The 17799-nt window shown below is 49.2% G+C and overlaps 1 protein-coding gene across 1 annotated transcript; it reads left to right on the forward strand.

The window, feature by feature from the left end:
- Positions 1-852: 852 nt before the first annotated feature.
- On the forward strand, positions 853-14146 carry pard6a (par-6 family cell polarity regulator alpha). Its single transcript, XM_062461417.1, has 3 exons — positions 853-1225; positions 3672-3894; positions 12087-14146. The coding sequence occupies exons 1-3, from the start codon at positions 1130-1132 to the stop codon at positions 12998-13000; spliced, it is 1233 nt and encodes a 410-aa protein (XP_062317401.1). The 5' UTR covers positions 853-1129; the 3' UTR covers positions 13001-14146.
- The last annotated feature ends 3653 nt before the right edge of the window (positions 14147-17799 follow it).

Genomic DNA, 17799 nt, shown 5'->3' on the forward strand with positions numbered 1-17799 from the left:
TGTCTTTCTCACACACACACACACACACACACACACACACACACACACACACACACACACACACACACACACACACACACACAGGTAGCAGGGTTGTGAAGATCAAAGCATTGACCTGGTGTACGAAATTCACAGGCAGCAAGATTCATTTTCTCTCTTCCTCTCTCTCTCTCTCTCTCTCTCTCTCTCTCTCTCTCTCTCTCGCTCGCTCTCTTTCGCTGTCTCACTCTGCATTCCTGCATTCCTAATCTCTCCATTGTCACAGACAGTTACATAGGAGGCCCAGGAACAAAGGAGGAGAGAGGTGAGGAGAGGAGAAATGTTTGGCCTGGGTCACCTCTCTTCTCTCTCCAGAGCGCTGGTCTCCTTCTCCAGAGATGTGAGTCTCTTACGTAAGCCTGAGGCCCACCTCTCTCACTCCATGTTCTCTTCAGAGAGAGGCTGACACAGTGTGGTACTGGACCGATTGCAACACACCAGCTTACTGAGCCCAGGCCACGGTTGGCTGAGGTATTCAAATTGGAGAAGGGAGGGAGAGGAGGGGGGCTGGGCCTGGGGGCAGAGGGCAGGGTGGGTAGACATAGAACATAACTCTGAAGTCGTATCAAGGACTGTTTCCAAGGTAAGTTATTTCTCCCTGGGAAGTATCGAAAGTAAACATGACCCCTGCTGAAGTTTTCATTACAGTCCATGAATCACTTTTGTCGGAAATAATCATCGGACGACTGAAGTTTATAGAGTACCGTCACTGACTCACAGTCACATCAGTACGCCTACCCCATTCTTTTGTTACGATTAAAATCTTTCTTTTTAGGAATTGGTCCCACCTGTTTAGGGTATCAACAGAAACGAAACATCTAAAGGACACAGCAAGTGACCCCACCCCCGCCTACAAGCGGCATGCCCATCTGACGTCATTGTTATTGAGGCAACGGTAGCGGCAGCGTAGCTCTGAAGGAACGTTTTCCCACATAGACCGATAGGCTACTACTGTACCGGACGGACCCTTCGGAGGCTGTAGTCTACCTGCCGTGAAAACCTGCCACAGGCCCCATGTTGAGGCGAGCCTACGCGCTGACGAAGGAGTGACAAACGTACCGTTCTATCCTGTTTCTAGGAAAGCCCGTGGATGGTTCTATCTGCGGGAACACATCGCGCAAACATGTCAAGAAACCAGAGGACTCCGCTGAAACACACGGAAAATTTGGTGGAGGTCAAGAGCAAGGTAAGACAGCACACGACAAGCAAATTATGTGAATAGCTTGTTATTGGCAATGCGTACCGAGGAACCGGACAGCGGGGGTATTGACTAGGAGCTTACTACATCAGGCGCGTGCATGGATGACACCCTCGATCTATCCAGGGCTATCTATCAAACCTTCCTGTCGTAGCTTCTAATGGGATTTGTCTGCAGAGCTCTGCTTCTCATCTCGACTCGCTCGCTCGGATTATATATGGGGTACAAATCCCTTCCGACCAGGGGACATTAGCTGGTATACGTCCATAACATTATTGTCAGTACGTCTCTCCGGTTTGGGCGCGAGCTTAGAGCGTGTCTGTCTTATCTTCCACCGTGTTTTTAGCGGATGACAGTTTACTCGGTCTGTTCTATGCTCGGGTTTGCTGTGAGCGCTGTGTCCGCGGCTGTTGTTATCCTCTGTGAGGTGTTCTAGCGCAAGCCTCCGGTGCAGCAACGGAGCGAAGTCGGGATGAAAACAGCTAATTAGCCTATCTGGCCTCGCTGATTAGTCATCGAGGAGACATGGTCGTGAGGGAGGGCAGGGAGGAGTACTGTACTGGACACCGACGGACTCATAAGTGATCACTCATCTGTATGTGGTCAGGAACAGGGACAAACTTCCTTGAATGGATTCATTGTAAAAATACAACTCTCTGTCACCCTTTCTAATAATTATACAAAAAATAATTAGGCTGTCATTACTTTCTATTCAGATGATTGTATGATGAATACGGACAGGTCGGAGTGTACACAGTCATCAGACCCCTCTGTAAAACCATCAGGAAGTTTGTAAACAAACCTAGTGTTTCCTGCTCCCTGTTTCTCATACTTCATCCAAGGGCAGTTCACATTCAGATACTGCAACTGTCCATCCCTCACTTGACTGAGTTCACTGTATTTGGTGGGTTTATTTTAGAACCCGACTCCACAGTTCACAAATATTACTTCAGGAATGAAAGGTAAATGAATTACAGCACTAGAAAGAAGCTTGTTTTCAGAGGAGAACTGAAAGGGCATTATAGTAATGGATGCTGATAGAGAAGGACCGGTTCTTCTCCTCTTGTGGTCTCCTTTTCTTTAATGTGTGTTGTGGTGTGTCCATCTCCAATCAGGTGATGGTCCTCCTAGATCATCCTGTTTTGTCCTTGATCTTAGCTATGTAGACTAGAATCTGTCCAGACCCCCAGCTCAGCCATGGAAACTCTATTCTGTTCCGGTCTGACCCTGTCCCATATACCTCTCTTCCCTCTACGTGTCTATCCCTGTCTCCCTCTCCCAAGAGTATTTCCTGACCTGTTTGTTTCGTTACCACTCATTTGTTCCCCCCCCCCCCCCCTCTCTCTCTCTCTCTCTCTCTCTCTCTCTCTCTCTCTCTCTCTCTCTCTCTCTGCTGCTTATCTTTCCTGCCTCTCTTTCCTGCCTCTATCTCTCCTGCCTCGCTCTCTTCTGCCTCTCTCCAGCCTTTCTCTCCCCTATACGTCCTCTCATGCCTGCACCAGTCTGTTCCACAGTGTGTGAGGTTTAGGTGTGTGGGTAAGCTGTACCATTAGGGTGCGTAAGAATAACTGCATTAGTGATGAAATGAAATCCTGCAGAGTCTCACTGTCTGATTCTACCCTTTCCTGACTGGTCACTCACACAGGGCCTGGGATCTGTTGGGCAGGCTCCTATAGATCTCCTGGTAGCCTCTTCCTGGACCACCGACCTCCTCTCCATCATAACCACCAATTACCAAATACTTATGTTACATAGCTCAGCTACACCCAGGAGTTCATATGTCACATTCACACTCATTTTTTTCTAGTTCTGCTGCAGTAGAAATGTCAGCTTTCCAGAACGGTAGCATTCTTAACTTCTTATGTGTCAGGTCAGAAATGGAAGTGGGAAAGTGCTAAGTAGGACAATGTGTACCTCTCTCTCTCTCCCTCTCTTCCCCCTCACCATCACTCTCTCTCTTTCTCTTTTTCTCTCTCTCTCTTTCTCTCTTTCTCTCTCTCTCTTTCTCTATTTATGTATCTTCTCCTGCCTGGTGCTGCTATCTGCATGGTGTCTGTCGGCCTGGTTGAGGAAGCCAGTGTGTGCTTGAGGAAGTTTTAACATTTGTGGTTGAAAACAGAGAAACTAAAAAGAGCATTGGAGGAAGTGCAGAAAGATAAATCACGTTTTCATTCAGCAGACCCATGTATCCAAAGCAACGGTCAGGGGGACATTTGAACCTCCAGTGCTCTAACCACTGAGCTATAACCGACCCCACAGAAAGAGTGAAGTGGTGGTTTAGCTGGGTTACATGGCAGACCACTGCATTGACTCTCTAGTATCAACTCTGCTGTAGTGTCACTAGCTTCCATCGATAAACCATTTCTATTCAGCCATTAATGTAAGCCCAATTTTTAACTCCCGTGTTGTGTTCTTGTATCCTCGTGTGTGGCAGTTCGAGGCGGAGTACAGGCGTTTTGCCCTGAAGAGGTCCGGTTCCGGAGGGTTCCAGGAGTTCTACAGGCTGCTGCAGACGGTACACCGCATCCCCGGTGTGGAGGTGCTGCTGGGATACGCCGACGTGCAAGGAGACCTCCTGCCCATCAACAACGATGACAACTTCCTGAAGGCCCTGTCCTCAGCCAATCCGCTGCTCCGAATCATCATCCAGAAGAGAGGTGAGAGAAGGAGGATGGAGGGAGGGGGAGGTGGAAGAGAAGGGGGAGAAAAGGTAGAGAGAGGGGAGAGGAGGGGGAGGGGAGAGGGAGAGGAAGCGGAGAGGGAAGAGGGGGGAAGGGAGGAGAGGAGGAGAGGGGGGAGAGGGAAGAAGTGTAGAGGGAGGAGGGGGGGAAGGGAGGAGAGGGAAATTGGGGATGGGGATGAGAGGAGGGAGGGAGGAAAAGGGAATGGAGAAGGAGTTCTCTAACCGGAGAGCTTGGACTCCTTCTAGAATCTCCATGTTTGTAGTTCCGTTGGAGTCTCTGTAGTTCTGCTGTGTGTGTGTCGTTAACTGGGGTTCAGCACCTGTGTGAGGACAGACTGGATTAGCTCTGTCTCTCTCTGCAGGTTCCCACCTGGCTGGCCCTCGGGTCCTGGCAGGGAACACAATGTCTCAACAATCCCTTTTGTGAAGTTGTTGACAGCAGTATGACTGGCTGTTATTTAGTGTTCCACGAGTGTGTGCGCCGACAGTGGAGTGACTGGAGAGCTGGTGATGAAGGAGTTGTATTGTGATTATGTGTGTGTGTGTGTTTCCCTGTATGCCTGGGTGCTGTTCATTGTTACAAGCCTGAGAGAGAGAGGGAAATGGGCAGAGCGAGAGAATGAAAGGATCAGGGCTCCTCTTCTTGGACTTATCAATAACTGTGTCTATCAATAACCCTCCTCTTGGCACCGTCTGTATATTTCGGTCACTCTCGGCCCTGTTCAATATCAGTCGCTTTATCTTTCTCCCAACCACTCCATCTTTTCAGCATGGTTCTGATCCACAACAGTTCTGCTGCAGGGTTGCATTCCAATACCCTGGCTGAAGCATCCAGCCTCCCCTCCCCTGTCTGACTGCGCTCCTCTCCTGGCTCGCTGTGCCGTTGTTATGCTGGGTTGTTGTTTTGTGTTCCGGTAGAGTTGCGTAGCATTGTTGGTTTGCGTAATAATGCTAATGAGAAGAATGGTGGCTGTTGTTGTGGATCAGCCCAGACTGAGCGGGCAGCAGTGTTGAGAAACTCTCCTGACACGGTCATCTTATTAATGTTATTAGCTAAATACTGCTTTCCTTTCAGGGACAAAATAAGAACTCAGATTAGCTCTGGTTCAGGGTCTTAGCTCAGCTCTTTTCAGTCACCCTGGAAGTGTGTGTGTGTGTGTGTGTCCCTAACTTGGGAAGCTGAACCTCTCCTCTCTACTCGGGTCTTATCGTCATGACAGCCGTAACTATGCAGAGTCTGGTGCTGGGTGATTACAGCTTTTTATTATTCATAGAAATTACCCTGGAACTTTATAGAGACTTCAACATACTCTTATTTTCATTCAATCTCAGATTAGTGGGTAGAGAGGAGGTGAGAGGAGAGAATAGGAGATGAGGAGGAGAGGATCTGGTTTATATCTCAGTCAGAATATCCTTCTGCAGTCAGACTTCTCATCTCTCTCTCTCTCTCTCTCTCTCTCTCTCTCTCTCTCTCTCCTCTCTCTCTCTCTCTCTCTCTCTCTCTCTCTCTCTCTCTCTCTCTCTCTCTCTCTCTCTCTCTCTCTCTCTCTCTCTCTCTCTCTCTCTCTCTCACCACGTGGTTCTCTCACCTGCTGTGTGTACGCGTGAGTGCAGTGGTAGCAAGTCACTTCACAACATGTCACTGACAAAATAAGATGTCTCAGCAGTGATGTGTGTGTGACTGATCCCCTGCGAACATGTGGACCGGCGTGCCCAGAGCGGGGCTCTACTGGAGGAGGGACCGCGCTGTGCTGGCTGCACTGGCGGGGTCTGGATGGTGAACACACACACCTTTGGGCCTTCATTTTGCAGGCATACGAACACACACACACACACACACACACATACCCTGGTGGGCCCTAATACTGAAGGCACACACACACACACACACACACACACACACACACACACACACACACACACACACCCTAGTGGGCCCTAATAATGAAGGCATACACACACACACACACACACACACACACACACACACCCTAGTGGGCACTAGTAATGCCAGTGAGTGCTGTGGATCAAATGGATGAGGCTTTTAGCATGAGCTCATCTCTCTTAGAGGCAATTCACTTTCCCACTGGTGACTAATGAGGCACACCAACACATGAGATACTTCACACACACACTGCTAGACACACACACTCTCCACCAGCCACTCCACGTGTGCCCCATAAGCTCCACCCTGGATCCAGCCCCCCAGTGCCACTAGCGCCACCAGCCCCCCAGCTCCCTCATCCCCAGCCCAGCCTGAGGTGAGATTGCTGCCCAGGAGGGAGGTCTGTGTGGGGCTGAGACATCAGGGAGGGAGCTGGAGAGAACTTGTTGTTTCTAAATCTGTCTCAATCAGGAGGAGTTATTTCACCATGAGGCTGGTGTGCTGTTCATGCTGGAGCATGGCACGCTAACTCACATTACACTGGCGGAGGAGGGGCAGAGGAGAGGGGGGGGGGGGGCAGAGGAGAGAGGGGGGATTTAGATACATAAGGAAAGGAAGGGGGGAGAAGATCCGGAGGAGAGAAAGAGGGAAGGAAGGGTTTTCATTTTGCTTAACCTCTCGAGAGGGCCTATAGACACAAGCTTCCCGAAACATGTCCTCCAGCAAGCGGTCCTCCTTAAACACACATGTGCGTGTGTGTTTAAGTGCGTGTGGTGTGTGTGTGTGTGAGTGGTTTGTTGGCTGCTATGGGCCATGCGTCGGTTGTTTTTAGCAGATATTCCCCTCCTGCTCCCCCTGCAGCGGGCACTCAACTGAGCCTGACACAGCTGCTCCTGCTCTACACACACCCCAGGGACACACTCTGCCTATGTGTGTGTGTGTGTGTGTGTGTGTGTGTGTGTGTGGGTACATGCCATTGTTTGTGTTCACATGTCTTTGTGTATGGTGTATTTGTATTTATGCAGTCATGTGTCAAGCACAGTGTGTGTTACATGAGCAGAGTCTACGTTTAAGACGTGCTATCTCTGTCTTTGTCCCTGCGAGTTTTGATTGGCTGACGGGAGCCTCACCGATTGGTTGCCAACATCACTGCTCTACAGGGGATACATTATTCACAAGCAGGAGAGATAAAGAGAGGAGATGAAGTTGGGAGAAGAGAGGGACGCGAGAGACAGATTTTTGTTGGTAGTAAAGGAGGAAGAGAGGGAAGGGTAATAGACAGGAGAAAGAGGAGGGAGAGAGAGGGAGAGAGACGGAGAGAATGTGGGAGAGTGAGAGAGACATAGTCAGAGAGGGAGATTGAGAGTGGGAGATTGAGAGAGAGGGAGAGACAGACCGACAGAGAGAGAGAGAGAAAGACAGAGAGGGGGAGATAGGGAGAGGGAACATGTGTTGAGCAGGTGGATGTGTTTGGGCAGCACCAGACTCTTTGTCACTGCCTGTGAGGGAATGATCTGACTCTCATCCAGATCCCTCCAGGTGGGCCTAATCTAACCCGCTCCTAAACATAGAAGAGATGCCAGAGGTGTGGAGGAGAGGGGAGGGAGGAGGGAGGGAGGAGGGGTGAGATAGATTGTGTGTGTGTGTGTGTGAGAGAGAGAAAATGAGACAGAGAGAGACAGAGACAGAGAGACAGAGAGAGACACAGACGGAGAGGGAGAGAGAGTGCGTGTCATTTCATTCATTTAGTCATTTATGCGTGTTAAATTGTGTCTTGTACTGTCGGCTGTCCTAGGCCAATATAGGATCGTAAATTAAATGTAGCGACAAGGGCCTCCAGCCCCCCTGCTGTCAGCTACCAGCTGATGGAGACGTCAGACTGGTGCACTACGGTGATAAGACTGACCTCAGCTAATCACAGCCGTTGGGTCATCTCAGTCTTACCTGATTGGTCCACACGGCCCCCAGTAACACACCCAGGCTCGGTGTTGACAGGACAGAGACAGAACAATCAGTGACAAAGGAGGAAAAAGAAGAAAAGATGTGAGAAAGGCATTTGGACCCCCTCACCCCACATGGGCAAGCTAATAAGGGATGAGAGGAAGTTCCCATGCTCTAACGACGCTAACTGTGCCAATACGCCATCCTTGGGTTAGCGTCCAGCCTGTCACCATGTTTCTGTTCCACTGTGCTAGAAGCGCTAAGCTGCTAGATGTCACTCTAGTACCTCACTCTACTGGGTAGTGGAGGTCGGGCCAGAGCAGTTGAAGGCAGCACACAGAGGTAGCAGATCTCTGCCCAGTAGCCCAGGCCAGTCTGGTGGTGAGGATGTGTAGCTGGTGTGTGTAGGGGTGTGTGGGTGTGTGTGTGTAGGGGTGTGTGTGTGTCGGGGGAGAAGGGACGGGACTGTAGAAGAGGGTTAGGATGGCATGCAGACAGACACAGATGTGATGAAGAGTTTTATAGAAAACAGAGCACTAATAACAACCGTCTATTGTATACCAGTCATTAGTGTGTGTGTGTGTGTGTGTGCTCGCGCCTGAAGTAATCCTGAGATGAGATTAAAGGGGGGATTAAAGATGGACACAGTCCGCCAGCTAATCCCACACACATCCCGTTAGACACAACCGGTGTCTGTGTGTGTGTGAGACATGACCTACTAGTCAGTGTACCTGTTCAGCCTCCACTGGCCTGCCTTGCACCTGCTGTGGTCTCACTCATTGTGTGACTGTCTCTGTGTGCTCATGCCAGTGCTGCCTTCCAGCTTGTTTGGTGGCTGGGAAGTTAGAGGTGAGGGTGTAGGTATAGCGTGTGTCTGCAGGAGCGGTTAGGCGGTGTGGAGTCTGTTTACATGGGATGAAACCGTGGGGCGTGGGGGTTGCCATGGTGACCATATGGCACGGCCTCAGTCTCCAGATGGAACCCAGGGTGAGGCCACTCCTCCTGAGTGTGTGTGTGTGTGTGGAGGTAGTTCTGGGTGTGTGACCACTCAACCAGTCAGTCATTGTCAGCCAGCCAACCAGCCAACCAGCCAGCCAGCCAGCCTACCAGCCAGCCAGCCAGCCAGCCAGCCAGCAAAGCATTTACTGCTGTTCTACAGCAATAACCACTGGGATGAATGGTTCCATTCAGTAATGAGTTCCTGGCTGCAATAATATAGCAAGATGAAGAGTAAACTCACGGTTATAGGTGTGTGTGTGTGTGTGTGCGTGTTTAGAAAGTGTGTGTGTCTAGAGTAACCCAAACCATCTCGTACTGTAATAACATCCATGTGGAGCCCAGTTTTCCTATCAACAATCTCTCCTGTTCTGCAATAACACCATCTCCTCCAACACTAGGCCCTGTCGCTGGGGGAGAGGTGCTGGGGGGGGGCAGCTAAATGCCCTTTTCACCTTTTCATTGGCTTGATTCAAGCATGTAGTTGTGTGTGTGAGAGACAGAGAGATAGACAGAGAGATAGACAGAGAGATAGACAGAGAGGTAGACAGAGAGATAGACAGAGAGATAGACAGAGACACAGAGCAGGAAAGAAAAGAGAGGGAGAGATGGGGTGGAGAGAGGGGGAGAGAGAGCGGAAGAGGGAGAGAGAGCAGGAGAGAGGGAGGAGGGGGAGAGAGAGCAAGAAAGAGATAGAGGGGGGGGAGCGAGAAAGCGAAAGTCTGTAGCATACTAGCACAGGAGGCAGACTAATGGTTGGTTAGAATTCACTAACAGTAACATCTCTCTTTTCTTAATAGTGACTTTGTTAGTGAAAGGTCTGACGCAAAAGTCAGCCTGTGTGTGTGTGTGTGCACGTGTATGTCTCTGTGTGTGTATACACATTTGTGCTAGTACGTATTTGTGTGTGTGTGTGTGTGTGTGTGTGTGTGCATGCGGGATCAGAGAGGGAGGTTTGAGGGGATCAGCAGTGTCTATGCCTGCAGGCTGCAGACAACCAGCTCTTATTGTTGTTCCTCTGTCAGCTGAGTCAGCTACCTCTCCACACACACTGACATATACACACACTTCTCTTTCTCTCTTACACACACACTCTCTCTTACACACTCTCTCTCTCTCTCTCTCTCTCTCTCTCTCTCTCTCTCTCTCTCTCTCTCTCTCTCTCTCTCTCTCTCTCTCTCTCTCTCTCTCTCTCTCTCTCTCTCTCTCTCTCTCTCTCTCTCTCTCTCTCTCTCTCTCTCTCTCTCTCTCTCTCTCTCTCTCTCTCTCTCTCTCTCTCTCTCTCTCTCTCTCTCTCTCTCTCTCTCTCTCTCTCTCTCTCTCTCCTCTCTCTCTCTCTCTCTCTCTCTCTCTCTCTCACACTCACTCACTCACTCACTCACTCACTCACTCACTCACTCACTCACAAACACACTTGCTCACAAACACATGTTCTCTCTCTGCACACACCAACACAGTGCTCCCCAGGGAGGTGGCCAGCCGGCCTGTGCATTAGTGTTTGATGTCTCACCATCAAAGCTGATCTCAGACCTGTTGGTCGATATAGCTCAGAGCATCTGCTGAGAAAGAAAGTGAAATGGATAATAGAGAAAAATAAAGAGGTTTGGAGTTTGAACACTATATTATCCTCCTAAAGGTTGCGCAAGGATCACATGACATGCTGACTGAACAATTATGCAGGGCTGTACCAGGATATTGTAGGACAGCGTCTACTGTATATGTGAGGAGAATGATGGTGGAGGTCTACCCAAACATGGTGTCAGAAGCTCCATCAAGGCTACAGTAGGGAGTCAGGTGGCTGAGCGGTTAGGGAGTCGGGCTATTAATCAGAAGGTTGTTGGTTTGATTCCCGGCCGTGCCAAATGATGTGTCCTTGGGCAAGGCACTTCACCCTACTTGCCTCGGGGAGAATGTCCCTGTACTTACTGTAAGTCGCTCTGGATAAGAGCGTCTGCTGAATGGCTAAATGTAATGTAAATGTAAGTATGTGTCTAGTAGCAGGGCAGCCCTGTCTGCAGCCCCTGCCCTCCTTACAGTCCTCCTCCATCTCCTCTTCCCTCTGGACACCAGACTAGCTGTTATCCTCCTTCTCTTCCTGGAGTCTGCCAGACCAGACACGCTCCTCCTCCTCCTCCTTCTTCTTCACTGCTTAATAACACAGAACTCCCCTCTCTGTGGGGGACTACACTAATGGGAGGACAGGGGGAAAACAGACTAGAGCTCTTGTCTGTACACACACACAGACACTCACGCACAGGCTGAAACTCACACGTATACTATACTCACATAAAACACATTCACATACCGGAATATTCAGCTCGAGTGTATTTCCCTTTAGAGACAGAAGTGGAAACAGTAAACAAGCTATCTTGGGAGGAATCTGTCCTCATCTTTCTGGGGTGTTGATGACTTCTGCTTTCATTCTCCCAGCATGCAGTTCTCTCCATAACGACATCCAGGCCTTTACTAACCTCCCCTCCAGCCCTGTTCCATTCCTCTCTGCTAGTTTGGTACTGTACAGGAGATCTGGATTCTGCACTTTTGCACTCTGCCTGTTTTGGTCCTCACATTATATGTTTATTGTTACGCGCCATCAGACCAAAGCAGATTACTGGGTCTTTCAAAACCCACTTGGCAATAAACCGGTTTCTGATTCTGACTTCCGATTCGGAGCTTTCTCTAAAGGTGGGTGGCTGAATTAGGGGTTCTAAAGCATGTATGGATCTAAAGCAGTCAGAAATGCTCGGACGAGAGGGTCTCAGTTCCCCTCAAACAAGGAAGTGTGGCTTTAACCTGATTTTATGGAAAGGTTGATTCATTTGTCCTGGATTAAAACCCAATCATCTCTCTTGATCTTTGACCGGGAGACTGTGGGAGGTGGAATCCTCAGTATGTCAGCTGTCCTCCATCTCTGTTCTCCAGTCTGCAACATTCTGTTCCTCTCTCTGTCCCTCCATCTGACCTCCCTGTCTGACTGTCTCTGCTCCAGGGCCCTGTTATCTCTGCTCTCAGACTGGCCTGGGTGTGTGTGGGCTGGAGGGAGGGGAGGGCTTGAGGGCTGAAGAATCAAGTCTGACAGCATTGTAGAACAGCGATGTTGATACAGTATAGATATAATAAACGGTAGAACCCACACTGAATTGTACACGTCTGTTATTTTTAGGATTTTTCCCCAGACTGAGTGAACTCATTATATATAACAACAACGCAGTGTGGGTAATACATACAAATTTCAAACTAAATAAGCTAAACTGTGTTCTCTCTGTTTTTTTCTGTGTGTGTGTGTGTGTGTGTGTGTGTGTGTGTGTGTGTGTGTGTGTGTGTGTGTGTGTGTGCGTGCGTAGATGTGGATGAGCCAGTGGTCTTTGCCACCAACTCTCTCCAGCGGAGGAGAAAGGGCCTGGCGGGGCTCCGCCCAGCTCAGCAGAAAGCCAAACCGGGGCTCCTGATTGGTCTTCCCCAAGACTTCCGGCAGATTTCCTCCATCATCGACGTGGACATCCTGCCGGAGACCCACCGGCGTGTGCGTCTGCACAAGCACGGCTCCCACAAGCCCCTGGGCTTCTACATCCGAGACGGGGTGAGCGTGCGCGTGACGCAGCAGGGCGTGGAGAAGGTTCCGGGCGTGTTCATCTCCCGGCTGGTGAGGGGCGGGCTGGCGGAGAGCACGGGGCTGCTGGGGGTCAACGACGAGATCCTGGAGGTCAACGGCATTGACGTCAGCGGGAAATCCCTGGACCAGGTGACGGACATGATGGTGGCCAACAGCCACAACCTCATCGTCACCGTCAAACCGGCCAATCAGAGGAACAACGTGGTGCATCGTGGGAGTAAGACGTCTGCGGCCAACAGTTCCACCGGCTCCGCGGGCTCCTTCGTCTCCCGTGACTCCGCCCCCAGCCCCTCCTCCCAGAGCGTCAGCCACAGTCACTATAGCAACAGCAACAGCGTCGCCGAGGGCGACAGCGACGAAGACGGCGACCTCATCATCGAGAGCGACGGCCTGCCTTCCTACATGCCACACCTCGTGTCCAACGGCAATGGTAGCCACGGCGACTTCCCGTCGGCCTCGTCCCCAGGGCACGGGCCCCTCCCCCAGAGCGTGTCCCTGCCCAGTAGCGTGTCGCTTTCGGACAGCAAGGCCTCGCTCAGCTCGCTGACCACGCCCACCCAGAACGGAAGCCCCGCCCCCAGCCCGGTGAGAACCAGTAGCAGTCAAGAGAGCATGAGAGAGGACGGCAACATTATCACCTTGTAACACACACACTTTGGAATGCCCTGAAACCCACAAACACCCTGGTAGGAACTAAAACACGCTGGAACACTCTGGTTTTCCCCCCAAGGCTGGACACAGGCGATGCTCTGGTGACCTGATTGTTAGTACGTCTCTCTCTCCTTGTTGAGGAGAGAGACAGTTATGATGTCATCCTCGGTGATGCCTGGCACCAGTACAACTAATCAACCAACCAACCCAGCAGCAGCTGTCTGACACACCACCAGGCATCATGACCTGACTGATGTACACATCACACACTGGAACATCAACAACATGACAACAAAACACACAGGGCATTCTTGATTCCAGGAAGTGGCTGTCACCACACAGGAAGTGCCTTGGGTCTTCCTATGCACTCAACTTGTCCATGCCTAGATCACATGACCTGAATCACCTGACTCCATCTAATCCTCGACCTAGATCGCCTGAGTCACATGACCTGGGTCTCTCTAGTCACCTGATCTGAGAGCTTCTGCTGTCTATTTTTACGTGTCTTTTAACTTTAAAGCATATCTTAGAAGACAGGTCGATTTACTGCACACTATGATGTCACTGACTGACTGACCACTATGAGTGCCCATTGGTCCATGAATTGGCCTTTGACCTCCTGATATTTATGTAATATTTTCTTTGGGGTGTGACACCTACTATGGCCCGGAGAACAATAAGAAATCACAGCATTATCAGACTGGTTGCTTCACAGAGCTTTCACATTCTGTGGTGTTGGCGGCTGTAGTCCCAGTCTTATCCTCTGACACCCCACACTGTACTCACTAGCAGTCTGGTCTTGTCGACCGATAACTCACAGTCCCTCCTCCCCTCCTCCTCTTCTCAACCCCTCCTTTCCTCCAGTTCTCATCCCCTGCTCCTTCCTTCTCCACCAAGTCTCCCACCAACCTAATCTCTGCTGAGCGGAAATATACAAACACACAATAGAGGACAGACCTACAGCTCCAGCTCAGGGGTCGTGACCTCTGCCAGACTCAGCTGTTTACATGCACACTTATTACTGCTGGGGATTCTGGGTAAGAATAAGGAAATTCCTCTCATGTTTGGAAAGCCTAGAGCAATGCACACTGGGACCCTGTTCACACAGACCACTCCTGTCTATAAATGTAAACCTGAGGCTGTGTGTGCGTGGTTGATACACTAAAACTACCCAGGGGATTTTTGTTCGTTCTCCCGGTGTTGATGTCTGTCTTTCTGTAGATTCTGTGTGTGTGTGTGTGTGTGTGTGTGTGTGTGTGAGTGTGTGTGTGACAGAGGGAAAGAGTGAGTGGGTCTTTAGGTATGTGTGTGTGTGTGTGTGTGTATATGTGTAGAAACAGAGAATCACGCCCCCACTGGATCAAATAACCCACCACACCAGAGCTAATTTATATAATATGGTGTTTTCATGGTTGTTGCAGGTCAGGATGTATTCTTGTCTGAATCCAGCTGCAATAACAGCTGTCGTAACTCACCTCTCCCTGCCAGGGGTGGTAGCTGGCCTGAGAGGCATCACCTCCCGCTGGTCAGAGAAACAGACAGCAGAGGATCCCTCGATCATCTGTAGCACAGCAGAGTCAATCATTCTCTGTGGAATGACTCTTTTGGGATGGTGGTCAGATCTGGCTCCCAATTAGGGAAGAGCTGAGGTTCCAGTATCTTCTGAGTATCTTCTGAAGTAGCAGATGGTTCGCTGAGCTGAGAGCTGATCAACTTTTTCCATGGGAGAGAGAAACCATCGTTAGAAGATAAAAGTGATGTTCATGTATGTTTAACGCTCTGCACATGGACAAAAACAGTTCTGCCCTCGAATCACCTGAGTTCCCAAATGCCAATGATGTATCATCTGCTTATAGACCACTGTCTGTGCACACACACACACACCACCACTGAAGACTGCTGTGTCTGGTCCAGTATGTAACTATGTGTATATATAAGTGATTAAAGAATATAAACAAGGGATTTTTAATCAAAGGGGAGAGCTTTTGTAAAAGAACATTTTATAAATGTGTAAAATATGGAGAATATTTTCTTATTCTTGTACTTTTATTTGTTAACGAGAGCTTCCTGTTTGACAGGGAATATGTAGGAATCTGACGGGCCTGGCTGTACTATACTGTGAATGTCATATATAGATATACTGATTATATAAGAAGACATATTATGAGAATAAAATATTATGGAAAAGGTCATTGTTGTGATTTAATCACCCTGAGAGAGCAGTTTTCTTGTCCAGTCTTTATCTCTCATTTCATCGCACAGTTGTAGTCGCTGCAATGCTGCCATCTCCTGGTCAAGTACGAGCGAAGTATTTAATGATGAACGAAAATGCAGATGAAGATGTTTTGCTAGAAAAGTATAGACGGGCCTGATACAATTTGGATATGTTGCACGCCCCTAGATTTCCATGGCAACCTATTAAAATTGAATAGCCAATTTAACCTATAACTGACCACTGCTAAACAATCCTTTCAGGATACCCCTTCATTCTCCCTAATTAAACTCCATGTCATCTGAAAGTCAGATAACGGAATCTGCTCCTCCAGAGTTTTTTGAAAGGTTTGCGAAGATCTTGGATAAGCCTGATATCAAAACGTTTGAGGTGAAAGGAAGCAGAATGAGACAAACTAAAATCTCACATCTCTGTTACTGCAGTAGGCTAGGCCTACTACAGTAGCCTAACTACTGTAGCAAGTGTTAACCGTTAAGTTGGCGTTGCCTGGTGTCGATGGGACATCTAGCTAGAGCTACGTGTCATTGAACCGCTGTACTTGTCAATTTCACAGGCTTTGGCCGACAATCAATATTAAAATTAGATTCAATGTACAGGTCAATCTCACTGCTGAAATGTGAAGTTAAAAAATAAATATATATAGAGCTATAATGCTGAAAATTAGCCAGATTTATATTGCGCCTATTTAAGCAGACTAATTCCGACACGGGGAAGTAAAACGTCAAGGATAGCTAGATAAAGAGGCTAGAAACAGTTTAGACAGCGAGTCTAACGTCTTATTCACTTAATAAGCCGTTAAATTAGAATAATTTCATCTTTACTGATTAGGCTATATGATGGCTCACTCACAGACATTTAGCAGACGCTATTGTCAAGAGCGACTTACAGTAAGTACAGAGACATTCCCCCTGAGGGAAGTAGGGTGAAGTGCCTTGTCCAAGCACACAACGTCATTTTTTCACGACCAGGAATCGAACCGGCAACCTTCTGATTAATAGGCCGATTCAGTAACCGCTCAGCCATCTGACTCCCTAGACACAAGAGGCCACTCTTGTAGGCTACACCCATTAGCCTATATAATTTTAATCCAGATAAATTTGATTAATCGGAAAGCATTAGCCTACAACCCTAGGGGTCAGCCCCAGCTGTCAGTGAGCCATAAAGATAATTTCTCCCTGTTCTGTCTTTCCTAGTGGAGTGGAAATGGAAAATATGTGGCGGTTCACCTGCAGCTGTATCAGGAGGAGTTAAAGTCCCAGCGGGAGGAGTTGTCCGTCTTCGGTGGGCAGAAGGAACTGCTCTCACTCTCCACATTCCTGTACTCACAGGGTTTCAAGAAGATCTCCAGGTGACAACATAACATCGTTATTTTACAGACAATTTTCAAGTGGTCAACCGCATCAAATCCATCCATCCATGTAGCCTATTCATATATTATGAAATGAACTGATTCTTCTTTATTCGGCTTTACCTGTTCTTGCTTTCAGTCACCTGTACCCACGTGTTTTAAATGTCCAGTGTTGTTAGTTGTTATTTGTTGTTGAGAAGGAGGTCCAGGAAGGACACACTAGTGCTGCTACACCCACAGTTCCACTGCCAGCCAGCCAATCAGAGTGGAGACCAAACACAGGCCAATCAGATGGGGATTAGGAAGAAGAGGAGGTGTTCAGATTTGTCCATCTCTCCCTCTAACAGAGGACAGCTGGCGAAGAGACAGAAGACAGACCATTCACACCCACAGGCTCCTGAAGACATCCCATGTAAGCACCAGAGATACAATACCAACACACACACACACCTTTGTGTCTGTCTCAGGCTACGTCATCCCCAGTCTGCATGGCCTCATGGTAGCCGTAGTTCAGTAGGACTGTATTGACCTCTTTTGTGCCGTGGTCTTTCCTGCTTTAGACGTCCCAGAGCTGAGGAGGACTGTCCGAGATCTGTACCAGTATATCAACCTCGACCTCGCCAGCCCACCTCTCCCCCCGTCCTCTCCACGTTCTCCCTACATAAACCTCTCTCTCCCTTCATGAACCTCTCTCTCCCTTCATGAATCTCTCTCTCCCTTCATGAACCTCTCCTTTCATGAACCTCTCTCCCTTCATGAACCTCTCTTCCTTCATGAACCTCTCTCTCCCTTCATGAAGCTCTCTCCCTTCATGAAGCTCTCTCCCTTCATGAACCTCTCTCTCCCATCATGAACCTCTCTCCCTTCATGAACCTCTCTCTCCCATCATGAACCTCTCTCTCCCTTCATGAACCTCTCTCCCTTCATGGACCTCTCTCTCCCTTCAAGAACCTCTCCCTTCATCAGCTGTTCTTCTCTCTCTCTTTATGAACCTCTCTTACCTCTCTCCTCCCGGTCCCATGGGGATTCTGCATCATCTACTCCTCAGGATGGTGAACCTTCCTCCTCCCTCCCTCTACTCCTTTCACCCTCCCTCCCACCTCTACCCCTCCCTCCCTCCCACCTCTACCCCTCCCTCCTCTTCCCCTTCCGGCTGAAACACTCCGGCTACTTCCTGATTGCAAAAAAAAAGAAAAAGGTTTAGTACATTTC

Source organism: Osmerus eperlanus, chromosome 5 (assembly GCF_963692335.1).
Source record: "Osmerus eperlanus chromosome 5, fOsmEpe2.1, whole genome shotgun sequence".
In the NCBI taxonomy this organism is placed as follows: Eukaryota; Metazoa; Chordata; class Actinopteri; order Osmeriformes; family Osmeridae; genus Osmerus; species Osmerus eperlanus.